The following is a 21589-nucleotide window of genomic DNA, read 5'->3' on the forward strand; positions in this document are numbered from 1 at the left end:
ACACACACACACACACACACACACACACACACACACACACACACACAATGGAGTATTACTCGGCATTCAAAAAGAATGAAATCTTGCCATTTGCAACTACGTGAATGGAACTGGAGGGTATTATGCTAAGTGAAATTAGTCAGAGAAAGACAAAAATCATATGACTTCACTCATATGAGGACTTTAAGAGACAAAACAGATGAACATAAGGGAAGGGAAACAAAAATAATATAAAAGCAGGGAGGGGGACAAACAGAAGAGACTCATAAATATGGAGAATAAACAGAGGGTTACTAAAGGAGTTGTGGGAGGGTAGATGGGCTAAATGGGTAAGGGGCACTAAGGAATCTACTCCTGAAATCATTGTTGCACTATATGCTAACTAATTTATAAATTTTAAAAAATAAAAAATAAAATTAAAAAAATATGAAATACAATAAAATAAAATTGTTAGAATGCATCCAAAAAATGTAGTATTTTTTATTCATACAATGGAATATTATTTGACCATAAAAAGGAACAAAAGGGGCACCTAGCTGACTCAGTTGGTAGAGCCTTTGATTCTTAATCTTGGGATTATGAATTCAAGCCCTGTGTTGGGCATAGAGCTTACATTAAAAAAAAAAAGAGGAATAAAGTACTGATACATACCACAACATAAATGAACCTTGAAAAATTATGCTAAGTGAAGAAGCCAGACACAAAAAGGCCACATAATTGTATGATTACACTTATATAAAATGTCTGGAACAGACAAACGCATACTACGTATATTAGTGGTTTCCTTGGGTTGCAGTCAGTGGGGGATAAGGAATGACTGCTAATGGTTAAGGGATTTCTTTGGGGACTGGTGAAAACATTCTGAAATTATGTTTTATGGTATGTGAATTATATCACAATAAAGCTATTTTTTTAATCTCTTGGTAAGGCCAGGTATATATTATTAGCCACATAACTGGTAATAGAATCAGAGAATTTACCACACATACATTTAGGGTGTGTCATGACAAGAGATCTTATGATATTACTAATACCATTCAGACATCACAGTTCTGCAACAGTGAGTTCAAACACATATTAATACACTTAAATAAAGGCAAACTTAGAGCTTTCATTTATTTTTTTTAAAGTAATGGCTATACAATTCCCTGGGATAGAGTCATAACTGCAAACCTATAAATCTCAGTCAACAGATAAGACATTCTGCTATATGATAAAAATAATACAGTGCTGTTTTTAATATAGCTGTCCTACTTCTAGAAATATCATAAAACATAAACAGAAAAGTATATATAGAAGAGCATGGATCTGTTAAAGGAGTTGAAGAAAATGTAGAAATTAAAGAATGTTAGTTAAGTCTAATTACTGCAGTGGTGAGTTTCATGCACGATCACACATCTTATGAAACTGTAATCCATTGTGTTGTTGGTGTCCATATGAAAATGAGAAAAGTGACATATCAGATGTACTTCATGTATTTTACCAACAGTCATTCTAAGTTAACTATATGTATGTGAACCTATAAGAAATCTTTTAAATGTTATGTTCTCCTCGAATATTTAATCAAGGATTTACTTGATTGCAAAATAATAGCCAACAATCATTGAGTATTATTAAATTGCTAGAGCACTATTCTTAGTATTTTTTTTAGTTTTCACTAATCTCATACACTAGTGACAAACATTATTTGTGTATTTCTTTCTGCTATGCATTCTTTAGGTATTTTATATGTATTGGCTCATTTAATCCTCACAACAACACTATGAAATATATATTATTGTCATGTACCTATTTTACAAATGAGGAAATGGAGACACAAGGAGGTTAAGTAACTGACCAAAGATAACATGGCTAATAAGCAGCAAAGGCAGGATGTTACCCCATGCAACTTGAATCCTGAGCTAATTCATAAAAACACTATGCTACATTTCCTTTCTAAAAGGCTTGAAGAGGCTTATAAAATGTCTCCATTTTAAGACTGTTCCTGTCCCTTATTTCCAACCAGAAGTGGCCACAACCATAAAGTTATTGTTGATAAGAGAGCCAACAATGTACTTCAGTATACTTTTCATAGGTGTCTCTTATACCTGTTTCTAGACCTAAGTTAAAAATTAGTAATCTATGGGGTGCCTGACTGACTCAGTTGGTAAAGCATAAGTCTCTTGATCTTGGGGTTGTAAATTCAAGCCCCATGTTGAGTGTAGAGATTACTTAACAATGAAAATCATTTGGGGCACTTGGGTGGCTCAGTTGGTTAAGTGTCCAACTTCGGCTCAGGTCATGATCTCACAGTTCCTGAGTGCCAGCCTCGCGTCGGGCTATGTGCTGACAGCTCAAAGCCTGGAGCCTGCTTTAGATTCTGTGTCTCCCTCTCTCTCTGTCCCTCTTCCCCTTCTCTCTCAAAAATAAAATAAACATTAAAAAAAATGAAAAAAAATAAATGAAAATCTTTAAAAAAATAGTACTCTGCTATTCTTAATTCTTCTTAATTCTAGCGTGGTTGTGAGAGCAGAGATGGAAAAAACACAAATTCATTTACTGAGCAAATATTTATTGAGCACCTATTGTAATGGGCACTGTTCTGAGTGTTTGAGATGTGTCAGTGAACAAAACAGACAAACTTTCTACCCTCAAGACCCTCATATTCTAGCAGACAGTGGAGGATAATCTTTTTTCTGAGAAAAATGTAAATTAAATACATAATCAAAAAGAGATTGAACAAAAGTAAGAAACATTTATTAGGCAAATGATTATCAGAGTTCCCAGCAAAGGTCAGCAGATCTTTTGGTCTTGAGAGCACCATTCTTGAGCCAATTATGTGCTTACCTCAACTGTATCTAGTGTATAGTGTTGCAATTAAGAATTTCCATCCAGAAATTGTAAAGGGGTAATTCTTCAAAACAGCAAAAAAACTAAAATACCTCAACTGAGGTATGAATGATGAATTGCATATTTTAGAGGAAATATGGGCAAATGACGTCTGCATATTTTAACTCATTCCAAACTTAAAAGACAGCGTCAGCCAATATAGGAACTCAGCTCAGTTGCGAACCCTGGGACTTAATCTATATTGAAGCTAAATATTCTATAAGCATGCAGTGAAGTGCAAAAAATAGCAATTGAAAAATGACACGATTAAATGGCACGACATGCAATCATTTGCTCTCAATTATATCAATGTATCTTCTTCATTTCTAGGAGTCAGGCAGAAATATTGTTTTTTAAATGCCTCTATTAAATTGGTCACCAATAATAAAATAGATGAGAGTCCTAATAAGCTCATTTACATAACATGCATCATACACTACAAAACTATTCTCTCCAAACAGTTTTGCTCATAGATTTGTCTCCTGGTTGTCATGAGTCTTTGCTACATTAGCAGATTTCAAAAGCATAATACTGCCTTCAGAACCATTTGTAGAAAAACGTTTATGAAACTTTTCTAGTTAACCCTTGGCAGGATCCTTATTGCTAATTATGGAAAAGGTATTGATATAATATCTTGGCTGTCACATTTTATTATGGTGATGGTAGAAGCAGAATCTAGGTCTGACATTTTGGAAATACCACCTAATTGCAAGTTAGAAACACAGAATGACAGTTTTAAGTAGATTATAACTTCTTTCAAAATAACACACGGGTTTATTTAATGTAAAAGCTGGATTTTAAAAATAGCATTAAAGACCCCTGAATTGGTTTACTAAGCACATCTCTATCAGCTCCTTGAAGATGGTCTGGGATGTGTGCCAAAATAGTTTCAAAATTGTACATGACAATATAAGTCTAGATTCTAACACCAAATGATTTGTTATAACCATTTAAAATCAAAATATTTCCAGTGAGTGCTTCCATTTTTAAGAAAAATCATCTCCTCTCTGTTCATGGAGGCAGCAAATGAGTGAGGTCCAAAGTCAAGTTACCTTAACTTTCATGGCCTACTTAATTTGACCTTTGACCTAGAAAAAGCTTTTACTTTTTCTTGCAATCTAGTATCCTCTCACTTGGATACTAGATTGGATCACTTAGGGCCACCAGGACTATTGGTTAATACTATAAATTCTTGGATGAATGGTGTCATCAAGATAAAAGCTAATCAGTTTGTTACAAACATTCATTTAATTGTTTGTACTTTTCATGTGTTGAAAAACATTAATTATATTTGGAAAGGAGATTTCTATTTCTGTTGGCTATTTTGTTAGCTGTGGACCAAAATATAATAACCATTTTAGAATTGCAGACCTTGCTTTGTTATTCCATAAAAACTGTTGCTATCCCTGTGTGGTATTCTTTAATTTTTTTGTGACTTTCCCTACATTAGCTTAAGTACTTTTAAATATGTTTGTTTTTAAGAATCAAGCTCAGTGGTCGTGTGCTTAGTTCATATTCACATGTAATTAGTAATATGTTATATACTTCCTTTTCTAAATTAAAAACACTATTAAAATTCCAGACATACAAAACAATATGAAGATTAAGTTACTCTAAAGAAAACTGTAATAGCTTACAGATTGCTTGTATCATTACTAAAATGCTGGTATCTATTACAGAGTCTCTCTGGAATAAAGAATGCACTTTTGGCAATAATCTTTTAAAAACATGTCCATTATTGTTAAGATGCTAAACTGGTCTGCAATTATAGAAAGGTAACTTTTAGCAAAAAGGGGGAAAGGGTGCTGGATATAAATGCAACTTAGCCATTATACTACAAAATACCTTTTCTTAAAATTCCACAATCACTCTTTTCATAAGCAGATAAGGTATTAATTGCCATTTAGTTTTACATTATTATATTTTGAAATCTATTTACAACACCCACTGTGCTTTTTATCTCTTGTTAGATTCCATGGGAATCATTTCAAAGTAATTCTGGGGAATGGAGAAAGCTGATTTTCTTCCTCTAGATTCTCTGTTGAACCCAGGTACCTGAACTCATCTTCGTTTTTAATGGATGTTGGGTATTCACTAGCCAGGTCAAAGGAATATTCAAGTTGGTCTTGAGGAAAGGAAGAAAATAATTCTATGTGACAAGGTACAGCACAATACATCCATTAGGCCAAATCTACAAAAGAAGGATCATCATAAAGACCACACTTGAAGAATGAAATAGCAAGGAAAAGCAAGGAGAAAGAAGGAAAGTGAGAGAACACAGGAGCAAGGATAACCTGGGAGGAATTCCCAGGGGTAGTGTGGAACACGCAGGAGAGGACAGATTACTGAACTAACTGGTTTCATGACTTGCTCAGCTCTGTTGCATGGTATTTTCTAGCTCTCTCATTCATACATTTGACTCCTTTTCTCCTCTATCAGACCCCATTTTCCCAAATTTATCTCTGAGTAACATTGTTTATTTCCTATGAAGCCACTCTTGGCACTTGTCACAAAGCTCGGAGTGTTACTGGAAGTAGAACAGCTAGGAATTGGTATTTTAGGGAAGTATTACTGTTATTCCAGAATCCTGCAGATGGGAAATAAATGAATTCAAGAACACGTGGGACACAATAAGAATGCAGGAAGAGAGTTAGGCTTTGGGGAATAACAACACTAAAAAGGAGGAAAATGATACTAGGGACAAAAAGTCAACACTAGAAAGATCCTTCTGTTTATTCATTTATTCCTCCCTGACCTGGAAGAAACTGAGGTATAGACAGCTCTACAAACTTCATATTTCTGATTTTATTTTTATGGCATCTAAACAGGACATTTTCCTGTGAGTTTGGATAACTAGGAAATTGCTTCTTAGCTCTTTTCCTTTGCTTTTGTGGTGGAAGCCCAGGGCAACTTGACTCCTTCTCGCCAGTTTTCAGTATTCCCAGATGTGCAGTAACACTAACCACACTCTCAGGGTCGTTTAGAAGTTTAACTAATATATAACAGCAACACACTCTTCAACCATTATATTAGGTAGTAGAGAGATGCTGACTCAATATTAGCCAACTGGTAAATTGCTATAATGATTATTTAGCTCAAAGCAATATTCCAGAACCTTGTGAAAAGGAAATGTAATAAGAACTTCATTCTTTAAACACTCCCATAACTAAAATAAAGCAGAGGTCTAGGAGAATTTTTTGAGAGCATTTTCCTGAATAAAGTTAATTTTCCTTTTATTTATTTTTTTTTAATTTTTTTTAACGTTTATTTATTTTTGAGACAGAGAGAGACACAGCATGAACGGGGGAGGGGCAGAGAGAGAGGGAGACACAGAATCGGAAGCAGGCTCCAGGCTCTGAGCCATCAGCACAGAGCCCGACGAGGGGCTCCAACTCACAGACCGTGAGATCGTGACCTGAGCTGAAGTCGGATGCTTAACCGACTGAGCCACCCAGGCGCCCCTAATTTTCCTTTTACAAGGATGATGTTTTCATTTCTTCTGAGAAGAGATACCACATCTCTCTCCTGCTTGCTCCCCAAAAGATGAATGAGTATATTGGGGGGCAGTGGCCTCATTCACCTCATCTAGTATTTTGGCAGCAAGGCAGAATATATGTCATCAGGGCATGAAGGTGTTCTAACTAAACATCTGAGAAGCAACTTGGACTGAGGGGAAAAAAACACAACTTAGAGTCTTTGCCTAGTTTGGCAATAAGTAGTTGTATTATCTCAAGTAAATCATATAACTTTTATGTTCCCTCCATATTCTTTCTCTAAAATGCAATGATCCTTTAGCATTTCACATCTGGCATCAGATTATGACATAATCTTGTTCTGTTATGAGGCAGGAAAAATATCAGTCTATCTAAGACAGACTTCTAAAAAATAATAAAATACAACTTTGAATATTTCTCAAATCAGTTGCAAGTTGACTCTCATCTGCTCTGGAGAACTTGTAGGAGTGAAAGAATACTAATTTCATTTCATCTTTCATTTTTATTTATTTTTCCTTTCACTGTCCTGAACTGTAGGAAACTAATTGGGCAAGTGCTCTGTTGCAATCACTTGTATGAATCAACCTTGCTTGGCCTCAGATTCTGCTCATGTATTCTGCTCATGTTCTAACATATTCAAAGTCTAGCTCCAAATATCTTTATAGTGAGAACCACATGCCCAAGCAAAGCACACAAGATTGAAAATTTTAACTTCCATTGTTACGTTTGTGAAGTTTTGAAGTCCATTGCACCAGTGTTTTACTGAGAATTAGGATGGCATGGTTGAATGGCTATCCATTGGCTCTCTTGGTGGTAATCTTGGCTGACAGATAAAGGAATGAATGGGTCTTGAAACATCCTTCTAATTCCTAAAAGTCATTTCTCCTGTCATGACTGAAGGGTTATAAAGAAGGACATTTTGAGAAAAGGAGGAGAGCTTGAGGGGAAGGAAGAACCTGGTTTACCACCTATCCTGTACTTTTCAAAGAACTTCTAACACCAGACCCATTGATCTATTTTTACACTTATCCTCATGACATTAAATTCAAAAAGAAAGAAAAATATCCTTGGGGAAGAGAATGCAATATTCTGAATGTAAGGGTATAAGTTAGGATTTAATCAACAGTTTAGAGCATCAGTGAAATTAAGAGAGATAACTTAGGCTATTTTTTTTTCCAGATGGGAATAATGATTTATGCCTCCGTCCTATCTTAGAGAGGTTTGGGGAGGATTAATGAGCTAATGTCTCTAAAGCTCTTTAAGCTCCTCATATGGAGGTGCAACATAAACAGAAGGTGAAAAATGATAGCAAACTGTACACTGAGTTGAACTTCCAGAGCAAAGCCCCTGGAAATGGGAAGCTGTTGCAGGTCAAGATGGTAAGTCTCTGAATTCCAATACCAGAGGAGTCTTGGTTTATTGTCATATGTATTTTTAACACTATTTAAAATAGGACTTCATAGTATTAACAAGCATTTCTACATTTCTTGTCAATCACAATGTCTGTTGTAATGATCATTTTTTTAAATTTCCAATCATCAAATAACATAGACTTATTATCTCTATTTTATAGAGAAAAAATTGAGTTGTGAAAATTGCAAAGACATCAGTATTAATTCACATGAAATCATTGGTTTGGTATTATTGGACTATGGCCTGGATTAGGATTCAGGAGATGTGGGCTGACATCTGGCTCTGGTTGGGTAGTTATTTAATTTATCAGAGACTTGGTTTTTTCTTCTTCGGAATAAGAAGGTTAAGCTAGCTAAATGATCTCAGGTCCCATCTCATGATGATCTGCAATCTGCTAAGTACTTCTTAAGTATCTAGTGACTCTAAAGTACATTGCCTATGGTACTATAAAGGGTATGCAAAACAAATACTTTAAGATGGTTCCTACTTTTAAAAAGTTTATACTCTTAAAACAACAATGAAATATCAACACACCCCTATTAGAGTGGCCAAAATTCAAAACACTAACACCACAAAATGCTGAAGGGGATGTGGAAAAAGAACTCTTATTCAATGCTGGTGGGAATGCAAAATGATACTAGCACTATGGAAGAAATTTTGGTAGTTTCTTACAAAACTAAACATACTCTTACCATACAAGTCAGCAATCGTGCTCCCTGGTATTTACCTGAAGGAGTTGAAAACTTATTTCTACACAAGAATCTGCATATGGATATTTATAGTAGCTTTATTCATAATGGCCCAAACTTGGTAGCAACCAAGATGTCCTTCAGTAGGTGAATGAATTAATAAATTATGTTATAATCAGACAATGGGATATTATTAAGTATTAAAAAGAAATGAGCTACCAAGCCATGAAAAGACCATGGGAGAATCTTACATGCATATTGCTAAGTGAAAGAAGTCAATTTAAAAGGGCTACACACTGTATGTTTCCAACCATACAACATTCTGGAAAAGGCAAAACTATGCAGAGTAAAAAAAATCAGTGATGGGGCGCCTGGGTGGCTCAGTCGGTTAAGCATCCGACTTCAGCTCAGGTCATGATCTTACAGTCTGTGAGTTCAAGCCCTGCGTCAGGCTCTGTGCTGACAGCTCAGAGCCTGGAGCTTGCTTCAGATTCTGTGTCTCCCTCTCTCTCTCTGCCCCTCCCCTGCTCATGCTCTGTCTCTCTCTGTCTTAAAAAAAAATCAGTGATTGCCAGGGGTTGGGGCAGGGGGAAGGGGGCTAGGAATAAATAGGCAGAGCACAGAAGATCTGTAGTGCAGTGAAAATACTTGGTATAATAAACCACAATGATGGATACATATCATTATACAGTTGTCTAAACCCACAGAATGTATAGCATTGAGTTAACTGTAATACAAACTATGAACTTGGAGTGATCATGATATGTCATTGTAAGTTCATCAACTGTAACAAATGTACCATTTTGGTGGTACCATGTTGATAATGGGGGAGGCTCTGTATGAGTAGGGACAGGGAGTATATGGGAAATCTCTGTAACTTTCCCTCAATTTTGCTGTGAACCTCATACTGCTTTTAAAAAATAGCTTAATTTAAAAAAGGTTTACACTCTAGTTTGTTGATAAGACACATAGATTCATAAATTTTTTTAATGTTTATTTACTTTTGAGAAAGAGAGAGAGACAGAGCACAAGCAGGGGAGGGGCAGAGAGAGAGGGAGACACAGGATCGGAAACAGGCTCCAGGCTCTGAGCTGTCAGCACAGAGCCCCACGCAGGGCTCAAACTCACAAACTGTGAGATCATGACCTGAATCGGAGTCAGACGCTCAACCGACTGAGCCACCCAGGTGCCCCTAGACACATAGATTCATACCTATACACACAAGAATAACATTTAAATAAGTACACAAAACAACACAGAAGTCTCTTATCTCCAGAGCTCCATGCACATGCACATGTTATTCTGTTCACACTCCCCCTCCTTCACTTCAGATGTCAATTTAGAGTCACTCACTCTAGTAACTTCCTTGTCCCTCCCCAGGAATGCCCCATTTACTTCCATAGCACATTATGTTAACTCCAAATAATCTTGAACTGGCTTCTCTTTTTAGGTACCAGAGCCTCTCCATCCTTACATGTGTTCTATTACTTCCAATGCCTTTTCTTGAAGATTTTCTTATTTAAAGGGGACTGTGAAGGCAGAGGCAATTGCATTCCAGGAAAAGAGGAGCTCTTAGTGGGAGTGAGTCCTGAGAAGGCTTTCTCCTACTTCCTCACCCCTACCAGCATTAGCAGTTTCTAAATCCTGTCATCTCTAACAGGAGGACTCTCTTAAATCCAGCCTCCTCCTATCTTCCACTATAATTGTACTAGTTCAAGTCCCCAGAACGTATCACCTAAGTTACAGCATAGTTACCTTCTAATGGGGCTTTCTCTCTGAACACTGATGGACACACAACTCTGCAAGACCACTCTGCTGCTCTGGGACACTGAAGATGCCCCTGATGAATGAGAAAAATATTGACTCCTTAGCTTGCCTTAAACTTCACCTGATATTAGTTATATAGGTACCCATGTTTCAGTATCGATGGACAATTGGCTATCCCTTGTATATGGTCTACATTTTCTCATTCTTAAATTTTCATAAAACTCAAGGGAATCTACATTTTCCATTTCCTTTTTGTCAGGGCCTGAAATATTTGTAGAGGAAGCCACTTACAGACTCTCTCAGAGGACCTACCTTAACACTCAGTCCTGGCAAACAAAACTCTCTCCTTAAGAACAAAGAGACATAGAAAAATCAACACATAGATTAATAGACATTGTAGTTAAAAGGAGGGCCCAGTTTGAGCACTCAAAGCAACAGACTAATAGACTCCTTTTGAAATAGAATTAGTATAAGAAAAAAGAAAACCTTAGAACATTTTAATCTAATTCTCAAAAATATGCAAAAAGATATTGCATCCATGGCACTGAAGTAGGTAGGCACTTCTGCAAATGAAACAAATCAAGAACAGGAAAGATTGTACAAAGATGAAGAGAACTTTTGTTGAATTAAAAATTGCAGTGAAAAACTATAAAATTAGGTACTGCAAAAACAGAAAACCTTGAGAATTCCACCAAAAGTCCCTGTATTAAAAAGTAGAAATAAAAATAGGTTTCTTTAAGTGAAGGAAAGATCTGGGGGACTTAATATACACAGAATGGGACCTCTAGAAAGAGGGAACTAAACTAAACATATGGAGAACTTGTGATAATCAAATGGTAGGCAAAACTCTCTGATCTAAAGCAAAATTTCAGTTGTCAAAAATCAATTAAGACTCACCAGGTTCCCAGCAAAAGAAATACAAAGGGACCAACACCCAGCCATAGATAAGTGAAAAACAAGGTTACTATGGAGCAACAAAAATCAGCCTTCTTCTTTATGACTGTAAATGCCAAAAGAATCATTAGCAGTTTTGATGGTCAAAGGTTATATTCTCCATGACAAAATTTTACAGTTGGCCAAGATATTGTTCATTTGTGAGGTCAAGTAAAATATATTTTCTGACACACAAGGTTTGTAGCATATACTAAGAATGCACTTTTCCTATAAAAATTATTAGAAGATAATCTAATAGTACTAAGAATAATTTTTTTTAATGGAAAACCGTGGTATTAAAAAAAACTGATGTTGAGCAACGAAATGAGTATTATAAAGAATTCTGAATCATGTTTCATATTCCTATAAAATATAATGCAAACATAAAAAAAATTATTGCAAGTATGAGAAAGAATGTCATTGTATTAGTAAAATAATAATAACATTAGGTAATAACTGCATCCAAGATGATACCAGCAAAAATGGAGAAATAGCGTAGAGGATGCAGAAAAGTCAATTTATCATTTTAAAAGTGGCATCAATAAAAGGTAGATTCATTTTTGTTCTTGGATATAAGGGATATCTTTTTTAAAAAATTCCAATTCACTAGGATAAAAATGAAGAAAACAACATGCCTTATAGCAAAATATTTAGACAAGACCACTGTGTAAGCTTCATGCATTGCTAACACTCAGCCCAGGGCCTGCCACATGGTAGGTGTCCAAGAAATATTTATTGGATGAATAAATGAAGGAACATGATGAGTTAAAAGATCAGCAATCTTAATCAAGAAACTAAATGTGGGCTGCCTGGGTGGCTCAATCAGTTGAGCTTCTGACTCTTGATTTTGGCTCAGGTCATAATACCAGGGTTGTGGGATCAAGCCCAATGTCAGGCTCTACACTGAGCATGGAGTCTGCTTAAAATTCTCTCTCTCTCTCTCTCTCTCTCTCTCTCTCTCTCTCTTTTCTTCTGCCCCTTCCCTGCTCAAACATGTACCCCCTCTCTCTCTCAAATTAAAAAAAGAACTATATGTGAAAGGGCTTACTTTTTTATTAAAAGATAGAGACTTTCAGATTTGATTAGAATGCAATTTATTAAAAAAAATCACCTAAAACAACATGCTAAAAATTTGATAACCAAATGACAGGCAAAGATATATGAAGACTTTAGACATATTGTGAAGGACTTCAAGGCACCTAATAGATGAGAAAGGAATAAGGCAATGCCTCTGATTGTAGGGTCTCTGGTTAGTTCTGTTACATTCAAATCCCCCATCTCTTCAACCTGGTTCATTAATTTTAACCAAGAGTGTTCTGAATTCTGTTTCTCACAGACCTGTACATTTGCTTGCCATCACTCTACCAGCCATTTGTATAATTCTTTGCACTTTTAAATCAACCGAGTCCTGATGATGTATAAAACAACAAAAACATATATATTCATGTTACCTGTGCCACCTTTCTGATTGAAATTTATAACTAGGAAAACCTTTTCTTTCCCATTTTAGACCCGCATGTCTATTCAAATTATAAAGATATTATAATGTTAGAAATGAAATGGATATAAAGACAAAGTTGGCTACTGTGGTGCCAAAGGCAACAAACTTTGGTTCAAAAGATGCCCTTGTCCTTCTGAAGCATCATTCTCAACGAAGTAAACATGACTCCTGGAATACAGAATTGTCTGTATACCAGAAGTTTTACGGCAAATGAAGTGTTGTTTAGAGGAATTAAATGACATCTATAATTGAATAGATTCATCCAAGGAAAAAGATGGCTACGACACAGTCACAGAATGCTAGAGGTGAGGGGAAGCCTTTCAAACAAAAAGCCTAAATTTACAAATAAATAATATCAGGCAAAAAGAAATTATTTACTGAGATCACACAGCTGGAAATCCTAGGTCATAATGTTGCCAACAAACATGACCTAGTAAGGGTACTCTGTAACTACCATTAATTGGTAAACTGTAAAAGAATGATGTGGTACTAAAGTTACAGAAGAGGATTCACAACTCAATATTAACACTAAAAAAATAAATTTTGTTTCTCTCCTTAAGTGGAGTTCTAATTGTGTGTGTAGAGCAGTAAACCAGGAGAAATATGATGAAGATATAAAAAGAGTGACTTTACAAAAGAAGGTCAGGGAGATAGAAAATGGGGAAGAAAAGGGACTCTAAGCAGCTGTTTTGCCATCTTGCTCAAAAGCCGAAAAATAGCCTGATGTGGAGATCCACCTTTGATAATCTGGGATCTGGTCTACTGCATCCCAAAAGAACTGTCCTTTTCCCAAGTGAGAGGGGAAACTTGGAAGGTGTACTGATTGCTTCCTTTTTTGCTAGCCTTTAGAGGAAAACAATCCTCTTGTGGTTTTACCTACATGATTATAGGTCAATGACCAAACAATAAGATAGATAATTCACTTCCTATTGAGCATAAAACTTACCTCAAGTAACTGAAACCCCATGGACTTTTCTTTATGTTTACTACTTATCTATTTACTTTGCTGTATTAGCAATAAATACTTTTTAAAAAAAGACCAGTTTATGCTATAGTAATTATAATGCTAATATATATTGAGTTCTTACTATGCAGGCTCTAGTTGCAAGCAACTTTCATATATAGTATCTTATAACCACTCTATGAGCTAAGTGCTATTATTATCCCTATTTGTAAGATGAGAAACCTAAGGGGCTTAAAATCAGGGATTAGAAATAGTTAGAGTCATGATAAACCCAAGCATCTTGAACTCACCTGTGTAAGCTTCTTCCCTAACGTGGAACAGATTCACTGCTCCCACCCTACACTTAGATAAGTGGAGAGCATGGAGACAAGTTTACAATTCTGTTCCCCATTTTCTACCCAAATTGAGTGTGTTAACAATAAAAATAACATTGAAATAATGTTAAGAAATCAATTAAGACTTAAGAATAGAAACATTAATCACAGTGGCTTCAGAGCCTAAATGTAATTCTGTCTGATTTTCTAAGCAGCGATAAAGTAAAGATGGGTGAGATCTCCCTCTCATCTTCCTAGGTTAGCATTGCAGCCTTTAATTTCCATGAATCTGGTTTACCTGATAGCAATAATACGAATGACACCTTTGAAATAAGTACACGGCTATATCTTTGTATCCTCAACTCATTCCCCTTCATGGGAATCATTCAGTATCTCCTTCTAGTGAAAGGTGTGCTCAGAAAGAATTAGGTCTTTGTTGTTTCTTTCTTTTTTCTTTTTTCTTTTCTTCTTTTTTTTTTTTCACTTTAGAAGGCTGCACTAAGACTGCCAATAAAAATTTCCTGTGGATCTTCCCACCAAACCCAAATGGTAGTGTGTATAACATTTATTTAAATCTCTCTTTGAATTCAAACCTTAACCCAGCCAAATTTTTTAAAAGACAGTTCTGGATTGTATCCAGTTACTTAAAATTACTTCCAAAGTGTTAGATGATGGATTTCTTATACGTGGTGGGACAAAATATCTGATAAAAGCTGAATTCAGTATTTTCTTTTGATGAACCTAACGTGGTTAATATAATAGCTTTTTAAAAAATTGTATCTAAGACATATAGAAAAGATTAAATCCTGTCTGATGTCTGTTGATTTTGAAAGCATTTGCATGCTTTTGTCACAGCCAGATTGAATCACTGTAATTCTTTGCAGCTTTGCCAACAACATCATTACAAAGTTTGTAATGGCTCCAGGACACAGCAGCAGGGATGATCCTGAACCTGTAGGAACCATAGCTTCCTTTCACATATTTCAAAACTTCCAAAATATTTTCTTCTGTCTTTCAACCTAATCTTAAAAATGTGGGTTTGCGGGGACACAACCAGTGTGATTATTTATGCTGCCATTGAGATTGGTCACAGTGGACATGGGAAATTCCCTCTAAATGTCTTGGCCAGATTGGTCCAATTTTTACTTCTGGAAATTACAGTGAGATTTGAGAAAATGTTTCTTAAAGCATGAGAACTGTGTTTAGCTCTTTTATTTATCTCTCTCTTTTTTTAAGTACATTAGTGATATCCCTTTTCGGAGTAATTACTTAGTAATGCTGCACATTTAATAGTTAATTTGAAATCCTTTTAAAGACTGTACCCTAAAAATTTTAATTTCTAAGATTTCAAACATTGATTTGCTGATTCCTTCAGCTGGCTGTCAAGTATTCAGACATGGGGTGAGAGCAGGCTACCAGTTGATGTGTGTTTTGTAGATCTTTGACCTAGGGACTATTGAGTATACAAAGTAGTGGCAGATTCTGGAATAATAAACTTACTAGGTCTGACTATTGGCTCTAACACTTACTACCTGAATGACCTTAAGTAAATTACTTCAATTTTCCCTGCCTTGGCTTTCTCATCTATAAATACAGAATAAAAAACTACCTGCCTCAGCATGGTGATAAGGATTAAATAGGCAAATGCAGGTAAGACATTTCGAAACTGTGACTTACATCCTATGAGCAGGTGATAAGTACCAGTTGTAATTGTGTCATTGTTAAAATTACTAAAGAACATTTTGTCTCCTTCTACTGCAATTCCCACATGGCCTCCTTTCCTCAAAGGAGATGCAGAGGGTACCATTGCCATGCTTGTGATAATTTTTGTAATCTAGAGCACGGTCAGGAAGCTAAGGCCTGATGGTCAAACCTGACCCACTGTCCACTTTTGTAAATAGTTTTGTAACTTAGTTCTATTGAACACACTATACTAATTCATTTACATATTATTGGTGGCTGCTTTTACACTACAGCAGCAGAGTTGAGTAACTGTGACAGAGATTATATTATCTGGCCTTTGGAGAAAATGTTTGCCAACCCTTGATTTAGAGTAAAACAAGGTTTCAGTGTTCATTTTGAAGGATCAGTGAGTGACAGGGAGAATACTGGAATTTGAACCCAAAGACCATGGCTGTTGCTCTGTCTCTGCTCCTTGTTGCTATGTGGATTCAAACAAGTCATGTTGACTTTCCACATCTCAAGTTCTTCATTCATAAAAATAAATAAAAACATTCTTAAAGAAGTGACCACAATTTTCAACTTACATAATTAGTAATTAGTCTAAGGTTTAAGTATAATAGCTTGCATAAAAGTGCTTGGTCAAACTTAAATTGCTAAGCAAATTTGGGGCATTAATCATTGCCAAGCTTACCAAATCTATTCCACTCATTCATTCACCTTCTTGATGACAGAGCCTCTTGGCAACTCTAAACTTGTCCTTCCCAGGCTGATTCTGGGCCCAGTCCAGTGCTGCAGCCTCCTCTGGCTGGTAATGAATAATTTCTCCCCAATTTGAGTCTTTAGAATAATGAATTTAGTTATGGAATACAATAAACATATGATTAGGTAATTATTTTCTCTTTGAAGGGCCATCATTAAAAAGTAGTGCTTTCCAGGCAATGGCATTGAAACTGCATGCAAACAGCTCGCCAGCTGACCTCATGAAATCTCTGACGTGCCTTCTACATTTTATTGTAATGATGTGTTCACTCATTGACAATTTTGCATTTCTGTCCCAAGGGTCTCAGGTTCACATCTTCATGTATCTTCCCATGCTGGGCTTTGACTCTTTGTTTCTTAGGTAGAATTTCACCTTGTGTCTAATCCCACATTTATCACACTTACTGCCTTAAAGAAAAAGAATACATTCCACAATTGCTTTTTCCCTTTTTCTGAAAACTTAAGATCCTGATCCTTTCTCTCATCCCAGACCAAACTCAAAGAAGGAAACAGTTCTGTCTACAAAGGGACAGGTTTTCCTTTTCATATGCAGCACCCTCCTACCCGTTCTCCTGGGTAGTGCACTGTGGCTTATCTATCATTACTCTGGGTGTCATATAAAGGAGTTTGTTCCATTAAAAGCCTGAGATTATAGAGAATGGAGAATCATAAAGCTAAATCCTATGGATAAAGCCTGTCTTCCATGTGACCAATGACAGCAGTAGACATTTGGGAACCCACAAGAAGAGGCAAATTGTGGCAAAGAGTTCCACACATAAAAATTCTTTAATAACGCCTATCTGAGAAATTTTATCACGTAAAAAGGCAGAGGGTATCTGTTCTTTGGATTTGTGGTAAGTAAAAAGTTTTTATTCTGCATATGCTTATTATCAATTATGATTTTGACAGGTTATAAACATTATGTTACAGTATTATTATATTACAAACATTTGGTTTGATTCTTCCAATGAACGTGATAATATACAGAACACTTGATTAATCATACACTAAGCACTAAAGAGTAAACAGCTCAGAAATATTTAAAATTCTGGCTAGGAAAGACATTTATTCCAACAGACAGGCATAAAGCTTTCTTAAAAAACAAAAAAGAAGTGCCATCATGCTAGATCCACTTAGCTTATCTGATCAAATTCCTCAAGGTCAAAACTTTAGAAGGGACCCAAGTTTCAGGTTATAGAGAATTATCAAGACTCCATAATCTCAAAAATTTTGAAAGTTTCAATTTAAAAAGTGACACATTACAAAAATAAAGGTCTACACTGATATAGTATAAAACTGTAAAATAAAAACACAAATATTTTCACCTCCCAAGATCTTCAATAGCCAAAACTATTTGCTATTCTGGCCTAGTTGCTGAAGATTGTGACTGATAAACCAACCACAAAGCAATAGTGACATTTAGTTCTGTTCTGCTCTTCTCTTTGAGTCATCCAGCATTGAAGGGAATTCAGTAAATATCAATAAATATCAATTTTGCATAGTAGTTCAGAGAATAGACTTTAGAGTCAGACAGCCCTAGATTTAAACCTAATTCTAGGGGTGTCTGGGTGGCTCAGCTGGTTAAGCATCTGACTCATGGTTTCTGCTCAGGTCATGATCTCATGGTTCCTGAGTTTAATTAAGCCCCACGTAGGACTCGATGCTGATAGTGCAGAGCTTGCTTGGGATTCTCTCCTTCTCCCCCTCTTTCTGCCCCTCCCCTGCTTGCTCTCTCTGTCTCTTAAAATAAATAAAAAACTTAAAATTTGTTTAGAAAACAAAAGAAAAAAAACCCTAATTCCACCACTCATTCTGGCCTTAGACATACAAAACTTAACCTTCAACTGGCCATTTCCATACCTGCAAAATCAAGATCCTATACCAACTTCACAGGCTGCTATTAGCATGAAATTAGATACAGGTATATATTCACAATGGAATATCATACAAATATCAAAATAAATGAATTATAGCCATTCTCAATGACATGAATGAATCCTGTCATTACAATATTAAATGAAAAAAGAAGTCCTAAAAGATAATAGACAGCATGATTACCTTTTAATAAAGTTAAAAACAAATAAAATAAAAAAAATATTCTTTCCTATCAAAGGAAAGCAAGGGCACAAAGAATGTGGGGTTCATGATTATCTAAGGTGAGGAGGGCAGGGGATGGAATAGGGCCAGAAAATCAGATCGAGAGATGAACATTATCATCAAAGTCTTACCTTTTGTGGGAGGGGCAGGATAGAAAAATGTCTATGCCTACTTTAAAACCAGTTAAATATGTAAGAATGGGGTACAAAAGCAATTAGTTTGATGACCAGCGACACTGAAAATATAAAAATGCCCTAAGAAAAAACAATCTTTGAGGAAAACAAATAAAACAGCAAAGAGCATATGATAGTCTCTGGCACTTTTGAAATAAAAATCCTAGGATTATTTTCAGGCACTAAAATGCACATGGTAAATAGTGATTCAGATGTAGTGAATATTTCCCTAGTGGCTACAAAGTATTAGCAAATGACTAGGACACCTAGGAATTATCTACTGATCTGGAAGTCTAGAGATTTTTCTCTCTCACTGTTTCTCCTTTGTTTCTTAAACTCTCTTAAATTTGTTACTAGGATAGCTGAAAATCATGACACTATACAAAGCTAAAGCATAAAGCTAATGTCTTTTGGAAGCGTCAGCAAAATGAATGCAGAAGAGCTCACTCTTACATTTATAATAATAACAACAAACATGGGAGGGGGAGTTGTTTATAAATATCTATAAGATATGGTGTAGGTATATAAATAATTGTAATAACAAACTTCCTGTTTTTATTTCCAATTATTGTATAACATTTTTGGGTTTATAATATTAAGAGATTTCTGGCCTTTAAATGTACCATTACAAAAAAAGCAGAAATAATAATTTATACATATAAATTCATAACTGTGTGAGATAAATACTATCAGCATCCCATATTTTAGATGAAGAAATTGAGGCACCAAGGGATAACATAAGGAACATGACCAAGGTCACACAGCTGTCTGGGGTCATTAACTGGTTCATTAATGCTGTGACATAGACACTGTGGAGAAAAAATATATTTCACAACATCCAGCCTACTAATGACCAGGATGCTTTACAAGGTGCATGCTATGTTCAAATAACACAGGGAAATACCAGAAGGCTCCATCTCCCTGCGATGGGGGTTAGGGCAAGACAAGTAGAGATGAAATAACAAATCTTCTGGACATTAGAGTTTAGAGAGTAAAACCTATTTGCCTTGGAAAGAGGCTTTCATTTCATTTCCAGTTTGGTCTTGTCAGTTCAGCGGCAGAAGAGAAGGTTTTCAACCAAAGCAATTTGCAGGTGTGTAATGCAGACAGTTTATTGGGAAGTATTGTGGCCTTACCTTTGACAGCTCCTCCTCTAAGGCTATGCAAGTAAGCAACATGAGCCTGCTTATGTGGCAGACGGAAAGGGAGCCATCATGTGACTCAATTCTACGATAGACAGTTGGAAGGTTGCAGGGCTGCAAGGGGATGGCAGTGGGGGGAGGGGCTGGGAGTGAATAAAACCTGGTCCTGGAAAGCATCGAAAAGGGACAATTCCTTGGTCCTAAGAAGTTCTTTCCTTCTTGGTTTTCTCCTTTCTCCTCTTTGAGACTATTTATGCCAGAAGGTTTCTTGGCACCAAGTTCATATCCTGTAACCCCAGAGCCTCAGACTGTTAACAGCCAGAGCCTAAATAATCACTGCACTTACAGGAAGATTCAAAGGGAATAGACTAGCATAGGCAATACAAGAAAATATTTGAATTTTAAACTGCTTTTGAATAGATGGTGCATAAACCATGGACACAAATGAGGTACATGCTTCTTCGTGGACGTCCAGTGAACACACACATAGCTGTGTTGCTAAGGTTGGCATTTTTCTATGGTGGAATATGCCTGTAATGTAGGAACCTCTTACTTTATTTCTTCCCTCCATAAATAATTGATACTCTCACATGTAAAAATTATGTTTCTTTTTGTTAGCATTAATGGTATTCAATTAAATCATGTGCTTTTATCATATCACTTCATGGAAGTATTTTTAGCCACATTATTTATGGAACATTTAGGTCTGCCTTTCAAAGTCCTCAGGAATCTTTAGTGTTTGCTGGTCTGCTTTTAATTTATCAAAGCCCTCCCTCCACAGGCACTGCACAAAACACACAAGCAGCAGAGATCCCCCCCCCATACAATGTGTATTTGATATGCTTAATGTTCATCTTTATACACACACAGACGTTGGCGTACAAGAAACGTGGAGGGTGTCTATAAATTCAAGGAAACATTTGAGTGCACAGTGATACATAGATACATGGGTATAATACTTTATGTACTTGATAAATATTTCATCCCTCCCATAAAGAAAGCTTTTTATCAACTTGGATTGTTTTTTTATTACCTTAAAGTATTGCAGTTGTTTCTCAGCATTCATTGTTCCTTCCTTTTCTTGTCTCAGACAGGAATTGAAGATGAAAAGCTCTGTATCTCTTAGCCACCCTTTCAGTTCTTTGATCCTGACCTCCAGCTGCCTTACCAGGCTTCCGCTTTCGGGAGAGAGCAGGTCACGTGGACCAGACCCACTGTGCCCTGCCATTGTGTCCTGGATCTTCTGTCCTAGGGTTTTCTAAGGCATCGGATTAAAAACAAAAACAAAAACAAAAACACACCACCAACAACAAAAAAAAAAACAAAAACATAGATTAGCTCAGGTACCAAAAACATATCACAGTTTGGCTGGTAACAAGAGCCACCTGGAAGGTGTCCGGCTGCACCTGCTACTTCACAACTGACATTCAGTTCAGATTAGCTCATTGTTCCATTTAGGATTTTCGAATTCTTGAGCCATGTGTGTTGTTCTGACCACCACCAGAGGCTTAAGAAGACCTCATTCACTTATAATTTCCTTTAACAGGAAGGAAAAGTTCACCATGGACACTGATGAAAATTCATTTGAATTCTCATGATGGGAGTTTACAGTAAACTAGTGTCTGCATAACATTTTCAGGAGATAGAAGTCTGAGTTTAATCAATATACTAAAGAGGCCAGGAGTAGATTATGCATGGAGAATTAAATTCCTTTTGTTTTGTTTTGTTTTGTTTCATAAAGTATAATTCCCCAAACCATATATGACTGAGGGCTGTTCAGAAGGGGTAGCCT

The 21589-nt window shown here is 36.1% G+C and overlaps 1 protein-coding gene across 2 annotated transcripts in view; it reads right to left on the reverse strand.

Moving 5' to 3' along the window:
• The window catches only part of AKAP6 (A-kinase anchoring protein 6), a 492411-nt gene that overhangs the window by 72941 nt on the left and 397881 nt on the right, over positions 1 to 21589 (reverse strand). For both annotated transcript variants that reach the window (XM_049612916.1, XM_049612917.1), the window contains one exon: positions 20831 to 21055. In XM_049612916.1, coding sequence (XP_049468873.1) covers positions 20831 to 21055 — 225 coding nt within the window. The remainder of the gene's footprint in view (positions 1 to 20830; positions 21056 to 21589) is intronic.

The sequence above is a fragment of the Panthera uncia genome (assembly GCF_023721935.1).
Source record: "Panthera uncia isolate 11264 chromosome B3 unlocalized genomic scaffold, Puncia_PCG_1.0 HiC_scaffold_1, whole genome shotgun sequence".
NCBI lineage: Eukaryota > Metazoa > Chordata > Mammalia > Carnivora > Felidae > Panthera > Panthera uncia.